The sequence below is a fragment of the Mirounga leonina genome, unplaced genomic scaffold, assembly GCF_011800145.1.
Source record: "Mirounga leonina isolate KUSES-001 unplaced genomic scaffold, KU_Mleo_1.0 Mir_101595, whole genome shotgun sequence".
NCBI classification, from domain to species: domain Eukaryota; kingdom Metazoa; phylum Chordata; class Mammalia; order Carnivora; family Phocidae; genus Mirounga; species Mirounga leonina.
The window spans coordinates 1535233-1548382 of record NW_023270158.1 but is presented as its reverse complement, the minus strand read 5'-3'; the positions used below and the strand labels follow the sequence as shown (position 1 = coordinate 1548382).

General features: G+C 46.6%; 1 protein-coding gene across 7 annotated transcripts in view; it reads left to right on the top strand.

Annotated features, from left to right (window-relative positions):
• PIR (pirin) overlaps nucleotides 1-13150 on the top strand; it is a 103473-nt gene that overhangs the window by 23806 nt on the left and 66517 nt on the right. For all 7 annotated transcript variants that reach the window (XM_034999867.1, XM_034999878.1, XM_034999906.1 and 4 more), the window contains 2 exons: nucleotides 6851-6934; nucleotides 10191-10397. In XM_034999867.1, coding sequence (XP_034855758.1) covers nucleotides 6851-6934; nucleotides 10191-10397 — 291 coding nt within the window. The remainder of the gene's footprint in view (nucleotides 1-6850; nucleotides 6935-10190; nucleotides 10398-13150) is intronic.

Sequence of the window (13150 nt, the reverse complement as noted above, 5' to 3'; positions counted from 1 at the left end):
TTTCATGGCTTCTTTCTGTTTGTTTGTTTGGGGGGTTGTTTTTTGTTGTTGCTTTTATTGCTTCTTGAAGTCCAAAACCTGAGAAGTGTGACCCAGTAACATCAAGCACAATGAACACACTGGCCAGAAGTTTGACAAGTTAAATCCTTACAATGAATTGAATCAGAGAGTAGGAATAATGCACCCATCTAAAGATGTCAGCTACTTAATGAAATTAAATATTAAAATGAAATCTTAACAGAATATTAAAACAAGAGGGAAATCCCTTAAACTCATCTCGGTAAGAGCCCTGTGAGCCCCAAACCTTCATTCATTCTTAGGTGTCTGCCTTGACAAGCTTTTAACTAGAGACCGTGGGGGCAGAAAACCTTCCCTCTACACCACAACAGAGCTGGTCCCTTGACGTCCAGATGGTAACCTGCCACCCCCACACGGTCTTGAAGCAGAGACCCTACGCACGTGCTAGAAGACATGCTTAGTTATCAGCGGCTCTGTTCGTGAGGCCTAGCCCTCTTTGCGTGAGGTCCGATGGGACAAAAACAGCGAGCACACACTGTTAGGATCAGCAGAGGGCACTCTTCAGCAACAATACTTCCAACCATCCACTTGCTCACCCTGGCTGCAGACACAACACTTTTTTTGCATGTGGGAAATTCGGGTCATCATAGAAGCTGGCAAACCATTCCCTTGCGGCCCCTTCAGTATAACACGGGAATGATAACACAATGTGCGTGAACACCTTGACCGCACTTTTAAGAGATGTAGGTGCTGTCAGCCTGATGATTACACGAGGAGCCAGCGGTAGTTTGTCTGAAGGGATTCCACAAAAGGTTGAATCCTGAGTGGGGTTTGAAGAGAAAGGGCATTCCTGGCCTCGCCCCAGGGTTCTAGAAGCACCTGGAAGGTTCTGAGGGAGTCCGTGATTCAGCTCACCTGCGTAGTTGGATTCAGGAATGTAATTGTTATCGAACCTTGATGTGGATGCCAGATATTTTACTCCTAGGGAAAGGAGAATGGGTAGGTTTGGGAGACATTTGCGAATGGGAGCAACAGAAAAATATAAAAGGAAAATTGCCTAAATAAAGTCAGTTGTTCTTTTCTCTGTAGTTAGACATTGTTGGGCTCTTGATGTCCACACCAAGGAAGGACCCTGGGAGTGCCTCCTCTCAGGAACCTGTGGTTGCCTGTCCCTCCATCCTCCTCTTCTCCACCTCACCCAGGACTCCCGAGGCCTGTTTTCAGCTTTGCATACAACAGCACAAGGACCTTTCTTTGCCAGAGGTGGCCAGTTCGCCTAAAGCCCTTGCACTTGGCAGCCCTGGCTGGTTCGTTCTCTCTCTCTCTCTCTCTCTCTCTCTCACTTATCAGAGAGAGAATGAACAGGGGAGAGGGGCAGAGGCAGAAGGAGAGAGAGAATCTTAAGTAGGCTCCGCACCCAGCAGGGAGCCCGACTTGGGGCTTGATCTCACGGCCCTGAGATCATGACCTGAGCTGAAATCAAGATACACAACCGACTGAATGACCCAGGCGCCCCAGTCCTGGCTCATTTTGCAACTCCCATCAGATCTCATAGCATATGCGGGGCTGCCAAGATTGCGAGGCGGCATGGGACGGTGAAATGGTTTTATTTTCAGAGACAAAATGTTAATTTAAGTCCTTGCTCTGCTCTTATTAATGGCGTGAACTTAAGCACACTAAGCCGCGCTGTTTTCAACACTGATATGTAGATAATACATTCTCGGAATCCAGGGCTTTGTCCATGCTGAAATGCCATGCAGATACGAGATGCTGCTATCCATTCATTCGTTCTGAAGATCTTTCTTTAGTGCCAGCACTGGGCTGGAACCTTCAGGGAGGTTATGCTTTCTTAGGGAAGACAGACAATGAATAACCAAATAATTGTATGGTATAGTGTCCCTTTGGGAAAAATCGAGGAAGAAGAAACAAGTCAGCACAGGAGGATAAAGAAGAGACGGACCAATGTGACGGGCTGGTTGGGGGGTGTCCTCTCAGGCAGTGACGATGTGTGAACAGAGGCCGGAATGAAGTGAGGAAGTGAGCGGTGAGAATATCAGGAGAACTACTTTCCAGGAAGCATGAGGGAAGACCCACGAATAGGATCTGTGCTAGCAGGAGTGTGGCACGTGTGCTGGTTCCAGAACTTACTGAACACTTACGTGCTGGCACTTTGATTTAGTACTCACCACGCTTGGTGAGCTCCTCTCCTAGGTCCGGCTGTACACGAAGAAACCGAGCCTCCAAGAAGTTAAAGGACTTGGCTCCACCTTTCACACCTGGTAAATGGCAAACCTGAGATTCCAACAGGGGCCCCAGAGCCTGAGTGGTTCGCCAAGACTGGGGCCCGCCAGCAGGGGGCAGTGCGGTGGGAGTCCCTACAGCATTGGCCCCGGGGCAGGGTTGGGACAGGAAATGACAAGGCAGGACCCAGTAGAGCTTTAAAATATTTGGCTGAATACCTAAATGGTGCTGGTTATCTTTTCCTTTTGTGTGAAAACCGCCTTTTGGCCCTTGTGAAGGTGTTTATGTGGGGTCCGGATTGGATGAGCTTATTCAGTGGGGTAATATTCCAGATGTCTCGGTGATTGCCCAAGTAATTAAAACATTTTTGTAAATAACGTGGGTCCTTAATTGTATGGATTCGAACATTACCTTTCTATCATCGAAGACCTGCTAGCCGCTTCTATTATGCAATATGTTCCTCGCTGGCTTCTCTCAACAGCCATGGGCTCAACCCATGTTTTTGTTTTGTTTTTCTCTTTTTCCTTACTCAGCTACCAATAGAAAAAAAAAAAAAAGCCACCATTTGGGGCCCGTGGAAATTAAAAGTAAACATAGTTTTATCTATAATATAAACGTTTTGCTTTAAAGAAAAAGTCTTGCATTGAGAAACATTGAATGAGATCATCACACTTGTCGTTCTAAATACCAGCCAGAAAGAAACAACAAACTTTACTTTGTCTTGTGCTGTCATTCTTCAGAATTAATTGATAGCTCTTAAATTTCACATCGCAAGTGCCACTTTTCTTTTGTTCCTGTTTTGGTGTTGTGTCTCTCTCCTCCCGAATATATGAACGTAACAAGAAGTAAGAACTGACAAGGAAGCCAAAGTGTTTTCGTGAAGATGCATGGAAAGTTTAGGACTAAGAAGGGGAAAGGACTGAGCAGGATCAGGGCGCATGGCAAGTCCTTTAAGAAAACACCTGTTTCAGATTACAGATTTCTTAATGAGACACACGCAACTCTTGAGTTTAAACATAACACTCCCAGTTCAGTCAACCACCCACGGCCATTCTCCAGGTGTTTGAGATTATGTAATGTCCTGAAAAATCATCTGGATTGTGTCAACTCAGAGTACTGCTTGGGTTTAAAAAAAAAAAAAAAAATCCGCTGCAGGCATTAATTTATACTTAAAGTCTCAGTGTAGCATTTATAGCACTTGAGAAAAATAAATAAATAAAATAAAAGTCATAAATAAGGGGTCATTGGTTTCTGATCTCTTTCCCTCCCAATGGCTAAAAGTATGGGGTTTTTGCTTTAAGTAGTAAAAGGCAGGCATTATGAACTCTGTAAAGCTTCATTGACCAGACTTCTCTAATTCAGATTTTATAGTATTTAGGATGGTGTTTACTCTTGTATTACCAGAGAAAAGAGGACATCCACACTGAGAAAGTAGAGGAAAAGTGGAGATAACTATCTTCTGTCTTTTAGAAACAGCGTTGACATTGCTTTTCTAAAATAAAACTTGCAACACACACACACGCACGCAAACCTCTTTTGGTGTCTGCGTAAATTTTCATCTTTAAATGAGTCATGCTCACCACAATTTGCTTTTTCAAGTTGACCTATTTTTAGATGATTAACAACTTGAAAGTCCCTAGGCTTGGGTAATTGAAAAAACCTTGGGGATGGAAGGAATACGATTTGAAAGAGACTCCTTTTAGAACCCAAAGCTTCAGCCCAAACAGAATGAAAATTGCCTTTATTATGCAGTTATTTTAATTAAAAATGCATGCGTAACAGGAAAAGGAAAGCAATTCTAGACACTGCTCCTTCTAGTTTGACTGGTTGAGATTTGGAAGCTTTTTATTTGTCCTCTTCCATTTTTAAGCTTTGCATGAGGTCCTAAGTGCTTCATTCCTATTTTGGCCTCTATACTAATTCTAGGTCTTTTCTGTCTAGCAACGTCTTAAGGTCAGAGCTAACTGCTTTTGTCCTCTCACATAGTATGGCGCTATTCTTCCAATTCTTTGTATTTTCCCTTCCGTCTCACAGCCTTCCTGGCCAGTCCCTGTTCACCTAAAGAGGGAACAAATATTCACCAGCATCTCTGCAGAGTAAAGCATATCACTTCTTTTCATTCGCTGATTAGTGGTAGCATCTTTTTATTTTCGCAAGATACAAAAGTTGTTTCCGTTGTAAAAAAGTAAACTACTCCTTGCAGAAGACCCAAACTATCAGAAAAGCGGAAAGAGGATATAATAAAATGTACTTGCAATTCCACCCTCTAGAGAAGACCACTGTCCACATTTTGGTGTGTCCGTCCGGGCATCTCCACGCACACCGTAACATGACAAGATACAATCTTTTAAAATGAACCCATTTAAACTCATCACTATATGTGACCTCTTTAAATAAAATTGCTGTTCAGTAACCTGCTTTTTTTGATTAAATAGTATTTCATTTTTCCGTGTCAGTGAATCGAGATCTACGTCACTTTTTAACAGGTGCGTAATACTTTCTTGTATGGCTGTACCATAATTAGGTGAGTGTACCCTAGTAGACCCATCATCCGGATTGTTCCTGTCTTTTTGCTATCATAATAGACACCGCAAAGATAGGTCTGTGCTGACATTTTGTATTCTTGTTGTCTCCGTAGATTTAGATCTCAGAAGTGTGTTTTTTTTTTTTGTTTTTTTTTTTTTAAAGATTTTATTTATTTATTTGACAGAGAGAGAGAGAACACAAGTAGGCAGAAGGAGAGGGAGAAGCAGGCTCCCCGCAGAGCAGGGAGCCCGATGTGGGACTCGATCCCAGGACTCTGGGATCATGACCTGAGCCGAAGGCAGACGCTTAACCGACTGAGCCACCCAGGCGCCCTCAGAAGTGTGTTTTTTTGTTTTTTTGGTTTTTTTTTAAAGATTTTATTTATTTATTTGAGGGAGAGAGAATGAGAGAGAGAGAGCACATGAGAGGGGGGAGGGTCAGAGGGAGAAGTAGGCTCCCTGCCGAGCAGGGAGCCCAGTGCGGGACTCGATCCCGGGACTCCAGGATCATGACCTGAGCCGAAGGCAGTCGCTCAACCAACTGAGCCACCCAGGCGCCCTCAGAAGTGTGTTTTTAACGTTTAAATCTTCTATGCATTTGGAACACGTTTCCGTATATAGTGGGGGCTTACTCTCTTTACTCATACGGTCAGCCAGTTGTGTTCCAATACCGTTTATCGGGAAATGCATCCTTGCCATTAGTATAGCAAGTTCCATTTTACCGTGTATCTCAGTCAAGTTGACACAGGAAATTAACCATCCCAACCTAGAGCCTCCAATTTCCATAGCTGTCTGCCTGTCACCTGCTGGGATAAAGGTTGCTGCTGAGACCATTCTGTACAGAGTGTACCTCAGTGTCATTGTTTGGCAGGATGACACATGGAGGGCCCTCATGTCAGCCAGCCCTGATTTCTCCTGTCATAAATGCTCTATATAAGTCTTTGGTTTCAGGAACTGGCATCCAATAAAGTTGGCTCAGGAAGAAGGTGGTTTAGTATAAGGCTACAATATAAGATTTCAACAGCTTGACAGTAGGCAGGTCTTTAATTGTCCTATGGTTGGGGTATGAGAAGGCCGAGTAAATGATGGTCTGTTTTCCCAGCATGAATTCTGAGCCAGTTGAGAAGATGAAAGAGTAAGAAAGATGGCAAACACGAAAAAATACCTTATTTCTGATGAAGCTGATATTGGAGAATGTGACTTCTATCTGCATGTAGCTGAGCTTCCAAATACCGTATGTGGGCGAAACTTAGGCAGACTTTATTCAGATTTCACCGGCTGTGCTGGACCTGTGAAGGCCACGGCCATGGGGGCTGGCCCCTCCCAGACGGACTGGCTTTCTGTGGGCAGGCTGATTACCTAAAAGGAAGGGGAGAACCAGGGGTTTGTCACTTGAAATGTGGCTAGTGTAACTGAGGGGTTGAATTTTTAATTTTGTTCCACTTTAATTAAACTTAAATAGCTACACGCGGCTAGTGGCTCCTCTCTCGGACAGCACAGAATTTCTTTCCATTCTTAGATTTAGTATGGACATGCCCCTGGAAAAGTTGGCTTTAACTTATATGAATTCATTTGATGTTTCACTTGGGTTTATCGAGCACCTAAGCGAGTTTGTATGCCTGGTGTTGGAAATACATTGCCTTTGGATTTCTCAAGTCAGCTTTTAGGGGAAGGTGTGGAGACCTGAAATCTGTCGTCCCACACACCTGGCTGAACATGGCCTTGGTAACATGGCCCAGCTGTTTCAAAGGGAGCCTCCTCTTTCACCCTGAGCTCTAGGACCCATCATGGTAGGCTGAGGGGACGAGTGGGGGCTTCTGTCACCTGGCTGTGAGCTTTGGCATGCTCAGGGCTGCATCTACATGGAAGAGGGGGCTCCTGTTTGGAATTCTATCAGAGACATTGTATGGACTAGCATGGTCCTTTCACTAGAGATTCATTCTCTCAGCTTGTGCTACTGTCCTGGTCACCCCTGACACTTTCCTCAGCACATTTTCTGTGGAAGAAGTGAACAGTTCTTCATAGCTGCCAAACACCAACTTTTTCTTCTGCTTGTTTTGTCAAAGGTATCTTACCTCCTGGAGGGTGGCAGCATGGCCCATGAAGACTTCTGTGGACATGTTGGTCAGATGAACCCAGGAGACCTGCAGGTATGGCCGAAGACAAGCAATTGCTGATGGTTTAATAGCCTTTGGGTGTGCATGCTTGCTCTCACCCAGTTCCAGTACATTCACACTTTCCTCCTTCTCTCTCTTAAACTTTTGACCTCTTCCTTTTTGTGGATCCTTCCATTCAGCCTAGAAACCTGCACTGGTTTCTTGTATTCCCTCAAGCTTTCCTTGACCCCCTCAGTCACTTTTTAGTTCCCAACTAGTCTTTCTCTTACATTTCTCAAGAGCATAATCAAGGATGATGGTCTTAACTTACTCATCTTCCATTTCATGCTTCACTCACAGAAATCAGGGTTGGCCTCTCTCAACATCCACCCAAACCTCTAGGTTTGCTCAGGCAGTGGTCACTCATGATGTCCCCATGGCCAAACTCAGTGTACCACTTTCTGTCCTCATCTTTCTAGACCTTTCTACTGCATTTGTGACAATTTTTTCTTTTTTTTTAAAAAGGTTTTATTTATTTATTTGAGAGAGAGAGTGAGGGCAGGAGGAGGGGCAGAGAGAGATTCCCAAGCAGACTCGGAGCTGAGCGTGGAGCCTGATGCAGGGCTCGGTCCCACCACCCTGCGATCACAACCTGAGACGAAAGCAAGAGTCAGATGATTAACTGACTGAGCCACCCAGGCATCCCGCGACAATTTACTCTTTGTCTTCCAACTTGTTTGCAGGGGTAAGTGTTGTCACTTAAGACCATGATCCAAATCTTGCCACCGTCCTAGGCTTGTTGGAGACACGTTAGAATTAGAAGCCCCAGCAACTCTTGGGTATTCTTTGCTGGGTTTGTAAGTCTGAACTCAATGTCAAGAACTTTCTGGGATTATTTACATATTGTGTGGAATTTTAACTGCAAATATTTGAATTGTGTTTCAATGAACATGAAATTGAAAGCATTTTCATGTGAATAATCTCTCTAAAGTAAGTATTCTTTTTACCTCATTTTTAAAATGAGAGAATGGGAGTGCCTGGGTGTGGCTCAGTTGGTTAAGTGTCTGCCTTCGGCTCAGGTCATGATCCCAGGGTCCTGGGATCAAGCCCGCGTCGGGCTCCCTGCTCAGCAGCGAGTCGTCTTCTTCCTCTGTGATCCCTCTCGCGCTCTGTGAAATAAATGAATAAAATCTTTTTAAAAAATGAGAGAATGGGGATTTAAAGATGTTGAAAAAAGACGTCCATGGCCTCAGAGCTTGTAAATAGTGAGGTGGAAAAGAGAAATCTCTCTCCCCCTCCAAATCTAATCAGTGGGCTGTACATATTAAGAAAGTTCCTGCCAAACTAGGTTATATCTAAAAAAGGATAAACAAGGTATGAAAAGTAGATTGAAAATATGGAGAGATAAACTGAACAAAACAGAAAAACACACGGGAGGCCAAGTCTCTGAGGAGCCCCAATAGCTGCCATCAGATGGAAGAAGCGTAGCGTGGGGCAGTGCTGAGATCTCCTTCATGTTGTGTTAGAGCTGTGGTCAGCGAATGTTTTCTGTAAGAAGTGGATAGCACCTATTTTAGGTTTCGTGGGTCATATAGTCCCATATGTGGCAACCACTCTGTCCTACCTTCGCAGCATGTGAGCAGACAGACAGCGTGTCACTGAACGGGCGCGTCTGTGTGTCAGTAACACTTACGTACAGAATCAAGTGGCAGGCTGGATTTGGCCCCTGGGCTGTCATTAGCAGACCCCTGTACTAGAAGGTGTCATCAGTCTGGTCAAATGGAAGATGGAAATCTATTTAGATTTAGTGACAGAAAGAAAACTAAACTATGTAGTGGCCTTCTTTCAGATCTGGGAACGGATATTGCCCATTCTGGTCTCAGAGTCTTTTCACCTGCTGTTCCCTTTGTATGGACTCCCTTCCTCTCACCCTTCCCGGGTTACTTCTTACTCCTTGTCTGGGTCCCAGCCTGAAGGTTCCGCCCTCAGGTAAGCTCCCCCGCCAGCGCCAAGTACAATTTTCTCCGCACGAGGGCCGGCTGGAGGATGCTGTCGGTGGCCTGCCTCTTGGCCCTCTGCCCCACCCCCGAGTCCAGGTGGCAGCAGTCCCCGTGTGTGTGCGCGCATGCACGGCTGTCCATCTCACGCGCAGCTACTCTGCCCAAGGGCGCTCTCAGCTTCCGGATGTGCTCGGGATTGGACACCCCCAGAAGAAGTCTTGTCAGAGAGGGATGGGAGTTGGCTACCCATCTGTGAGCCCCGGGGGCCCACAGATGGCCCCTACTCGTCCCCACCCCTTTTTGGCTTTCTCCCTTGCCGAGCTTGCTCTTTCCTTCTTCACTTGTGCTTTCTATAGCACGTCCCAAAGAAAGACTTGCCCTTCACTCCTAGTCTCGGGATTTCTGTGTCAGAAGCCAAGCTAGGACAGGCGGGGAACCTGTCTGCCATGTTCCATCCCTAGGTCCCGAGGTTAGTGTCTGGGGCTGGCCCCTGATGACGCTCTCGATAAAGACATAAACAGATGCTTGCAGAATTGCACACCGGTGGAGGCAATTACTGCGCCAGGTAGTGAGGGCTCCATTAGCGGAACCGAGCAAGCACAGACCAGTCCCCTGGGCACGGGGCAGTGGATGCCGCGGGCCCCCGCGCGGATCTGTAGGCGGAGGCCCATGGCCTCCAGCTGCGCCAATAGGGCCTAGCGGCGGCTCTCAGCTGCGTCCTATCCTGGGCCCCGCGCTCTGCAGCAGGCGCGGTCTCTGCCCGCCTGTGCTCCCCCGGCTGTGCTCCCCGCTGCGGCTTGGGTCCCGGTTAATGGCGTGCCCATGTGGGGATAGGAAAGCTCGGCCACCTCGTCTCAATTTGGGACAATTCGGAAGGGTCAGCCAACACTGGAGCTCCGTGTTGGACGGGCCGAGGCGTCCGTTGTAACTGCGCTGCGCCTTGGCTTCTCCCCCAGCCTGGTCGTGTGCTTTTCACGTAAGGTGTAGCTCCTGAGAGTGGTTCCCGGCATACTGTCCCCCTGCAGCTCCCCGTCTCAGAGCTCAGTCTAAGACTCGGGGCGCCCAAGCGAAGAGCCTTCCGTTTGTGTGACTTTCAGGTCTGATGCTTTGAATTCAAATGAGGAAGCTTGCAGAGCTTTTGGAATCCTGGAAACGGCTTCAGCAGTTGTCACTGTTGCTTTGTTGTTCCTCACCACCCCGAAAGCAGCGCTTGTAAGGGGCCCGGCTTAGTCCCCATGACACAGTTGCCCCACCTGCAGACTTGTTAGAGGCTGGGTTACATTTCCTTCTTGTTGGTCCGCTGTTTGCAGTGGATGACCGCAGGCCGGGGCATTCTGCACGCCGAGATGCCTTGCTCAGAAGAGCCAGCCCATGGCCTCCAACTGTGGGTTAATTTGCGAAGCTCAGAGAAGATGGTGGAGCCTCAGTACCAGGAGGTGAAGAGTAAAGAAATCCCCAAACCCAGTAAGGATGGTGTGACGGTTGCCGTCATTTCTGGAGAAGCCCTGGGAATAAAGGTGAGCTGCGCTGTTACGGGTCTGTGAAAGCCGAGGTGTGCGGTCACGTGAGGCTGGCCCCATCGGGGTCTCCGGGTCTCGCTGGGTGGATCACAGTTGACATCCCACGGGGTGGACTTGATTCAGAGGTGTCAGAAGAAGTGGAACCCAAAGGAACCCAGACCTTTTTTGCCACGTGCAAACCCGTAGAGTTAGGGAAATTTCAAGAAAGCAAGCTCGTATAAAAAATGTGGTCAAAAGCAATTTTCAAGGTCTAAGGATGTGTGCGAATTATAGCCTCTCACTTATTGTACAGTTTTATAGCTCCTTGGTACTGCACGTTTGTGACCTTTAAGAAACAAATAACCCAAACCAGCTCCACTCCCTGAAGATTTATTTAAATCATTTAAGCCCAGCTTAGTAAGGAAAGCACACTACTATATCATAGAAAGGGTTTTGTTTTTTTTTTAATTAACTTGAACATTGATTTAACCCACACATGCCATGCCCTGTACATTCTTCTCAGCTGAGACTTTATAATATTTAGGATTAGGGTCCCACCTTTTTGATCAAATAAGACCAATTGAGGCTAAAGATTATGGACATATTTGTGGTAGGAGAAGGGTGTGGCTCAAGTCCCTTGTTCATTAACTGCCACTGGGTTGGCCAACTGATTCGTGCTAATGAAGTGGCACGGTAGTGAGCCGGGTCGTGTAGTCTCTTAGGGGGCGTCTCCCAGAGGCAGACCCTGAGCTGGGAATTCCTGTGATTGTAAAGGAAGTGCCCCTAGAGAACAGGAGAAGGAACCAGGGCAGGGAAGGGAAGGGAAGGGAGCCAAGCAAGGGTGTCCTCTCAAGCAAAGTCGCAAAGAGGACAGGGACTCCAAAAGGTTCAGTCTGCCTTCAGGTTGTCCTGACCCACCCCGGGCAAGGGAGCTGGGCTTTCCTGTTCTCTTCCTCGAAGTCATTACCTAATGGCCGTTGAGTTTGGGCTGGGGACACGGAAATGGTTACAAGGGTTCCTCGGGGATCTGGAGGGCTGTATCCACAGTTTCACAAATGCCACCTGGGGCGGAGAGCATCAACATATTGGGAACCACTCTGCCATTCTCCCTGTGGGCGGTCAGCACCTAAAACTATTTTAAACACTAATTTTTGTAAACTTAAATGTCACTTATATGCACTGACAGGGATAATGGCTTGGCAGTGGCTACTAGCCAACCACTCAGTGGGATATGTATCATGGTTAACAGGTTGGTCAGGATTATTGGTTGGGACTTACCGGTGTGTATTTATATCTCCTGTTTTGCTGAATGTTGGGTAGTGCCCTTTTCAAATGTATGGCAAATGTGTCCTGCCTTTCAGCTCCACAGAGCAGAATTCAGATCCTGCGGCGTCTTCCTGGTACAAGGCGAAGGACATTGCCGTGTATAGGAAGGATCAGGCAGGGAGGCCTAAGGAGAGCTGGATTCGTGCAGAAGCTAAGCGGCTCATTCTGTTTCCTGGGCTATTTTTCATTCTGGGTTTCCAGAACTCTGGGGTTCTAGGGACCTCCTTTCAGGGGATACTGATCGTGGAGGTCAAGAGATTTTCCCCTCTTCACTCCCAACCAAAGCACAAGGCTTTGCCCAGTCATGTATATTGGAATGGTCGTTAAGATTTCATTTAGAAAAAAAGCTATCTGCAGCTAAAAAGAGAAATGAGACCATGGATTTAACAGATAAGCAAAGCCATTATTATCACGAATCCTTAGAGTTCACAACTGCTTCTCATTTATAGACAACACGATGCAGTTTTAATGTTGGAGCCGGTTCCAGTTACAGGCAGAAGGACATTTTCAAGTACTCCCAAGCAGCAGACCGCATGGTCTTTTTTTTTTTTATTAAAGATTTTTATTTATTTATTTGACAGAGAGAGACACAGCGAGAGAGGGACTACAAGCAGGGGGAGTGGGAGAGGGAGAAGCAGGCTTCCTGCCCAGCAGGGAGCCCTATGTGGGACTCAATCCCAGGGCGCTGGGATCATGACCTGAGCCGAAGGCAGACGCTTAACGACTGAGCCACCCAGGCGCCCTGGACCGCATGTATGGTCTTTGCGATCACAACCAAGAATGAGAGGCCAGAGGTCATGTTTTTTAACTTTGTAAAACAATGTCCTAGTGGTTGCTGGCCTCTCTTTTTCTTTTTGTCAAGTAAAATCTCTGAAGTGAACTACATTCTCCTAAGTACACGATCAGGCTTTGTTATGGGAGCAATTTATTAAGGGACTGTTGGAACCCTGGGCAGCATCACTTTGACTTTTGAGAGGCCGTGTGGCGCTATGGTTACCAGCATGGCTTCCGGAGACAGCCGGCCTGGATTGGAATCCCCACCTTGAATTAGCTGTGTGGCCTTGGGCAAGCCACTTAACCTCTCTGTGCTTCACTGTATTCATCCGTAACAGGGTTGCTGTGAGGATTAAGTGAGTTTTTGATATGTTTAAGCTATCCGGACAGCATCAGACACGCTGTAAGCACCACGTGAGCGATAGCTGTTACTATTATTATTTTGATTAGTTCATGTTCACTTGGGCAGGAGCTGGGCTGAGATTTATGTTTGCTGTCTGTCCTAAAGGGACTCGCGGGGATTCGGGAAAGGCATTTAACCTGCTCTGAAGAAAACACAGCAGTAGGAGTCATTGTAAGGATGGGGGATTGGCCATGTCTTTCCAGGTCTCATAAGAAACATAGTTTTTTTTTTTTTTTTTTTTTTTTACATCTGAAGGCTTAATATCTGT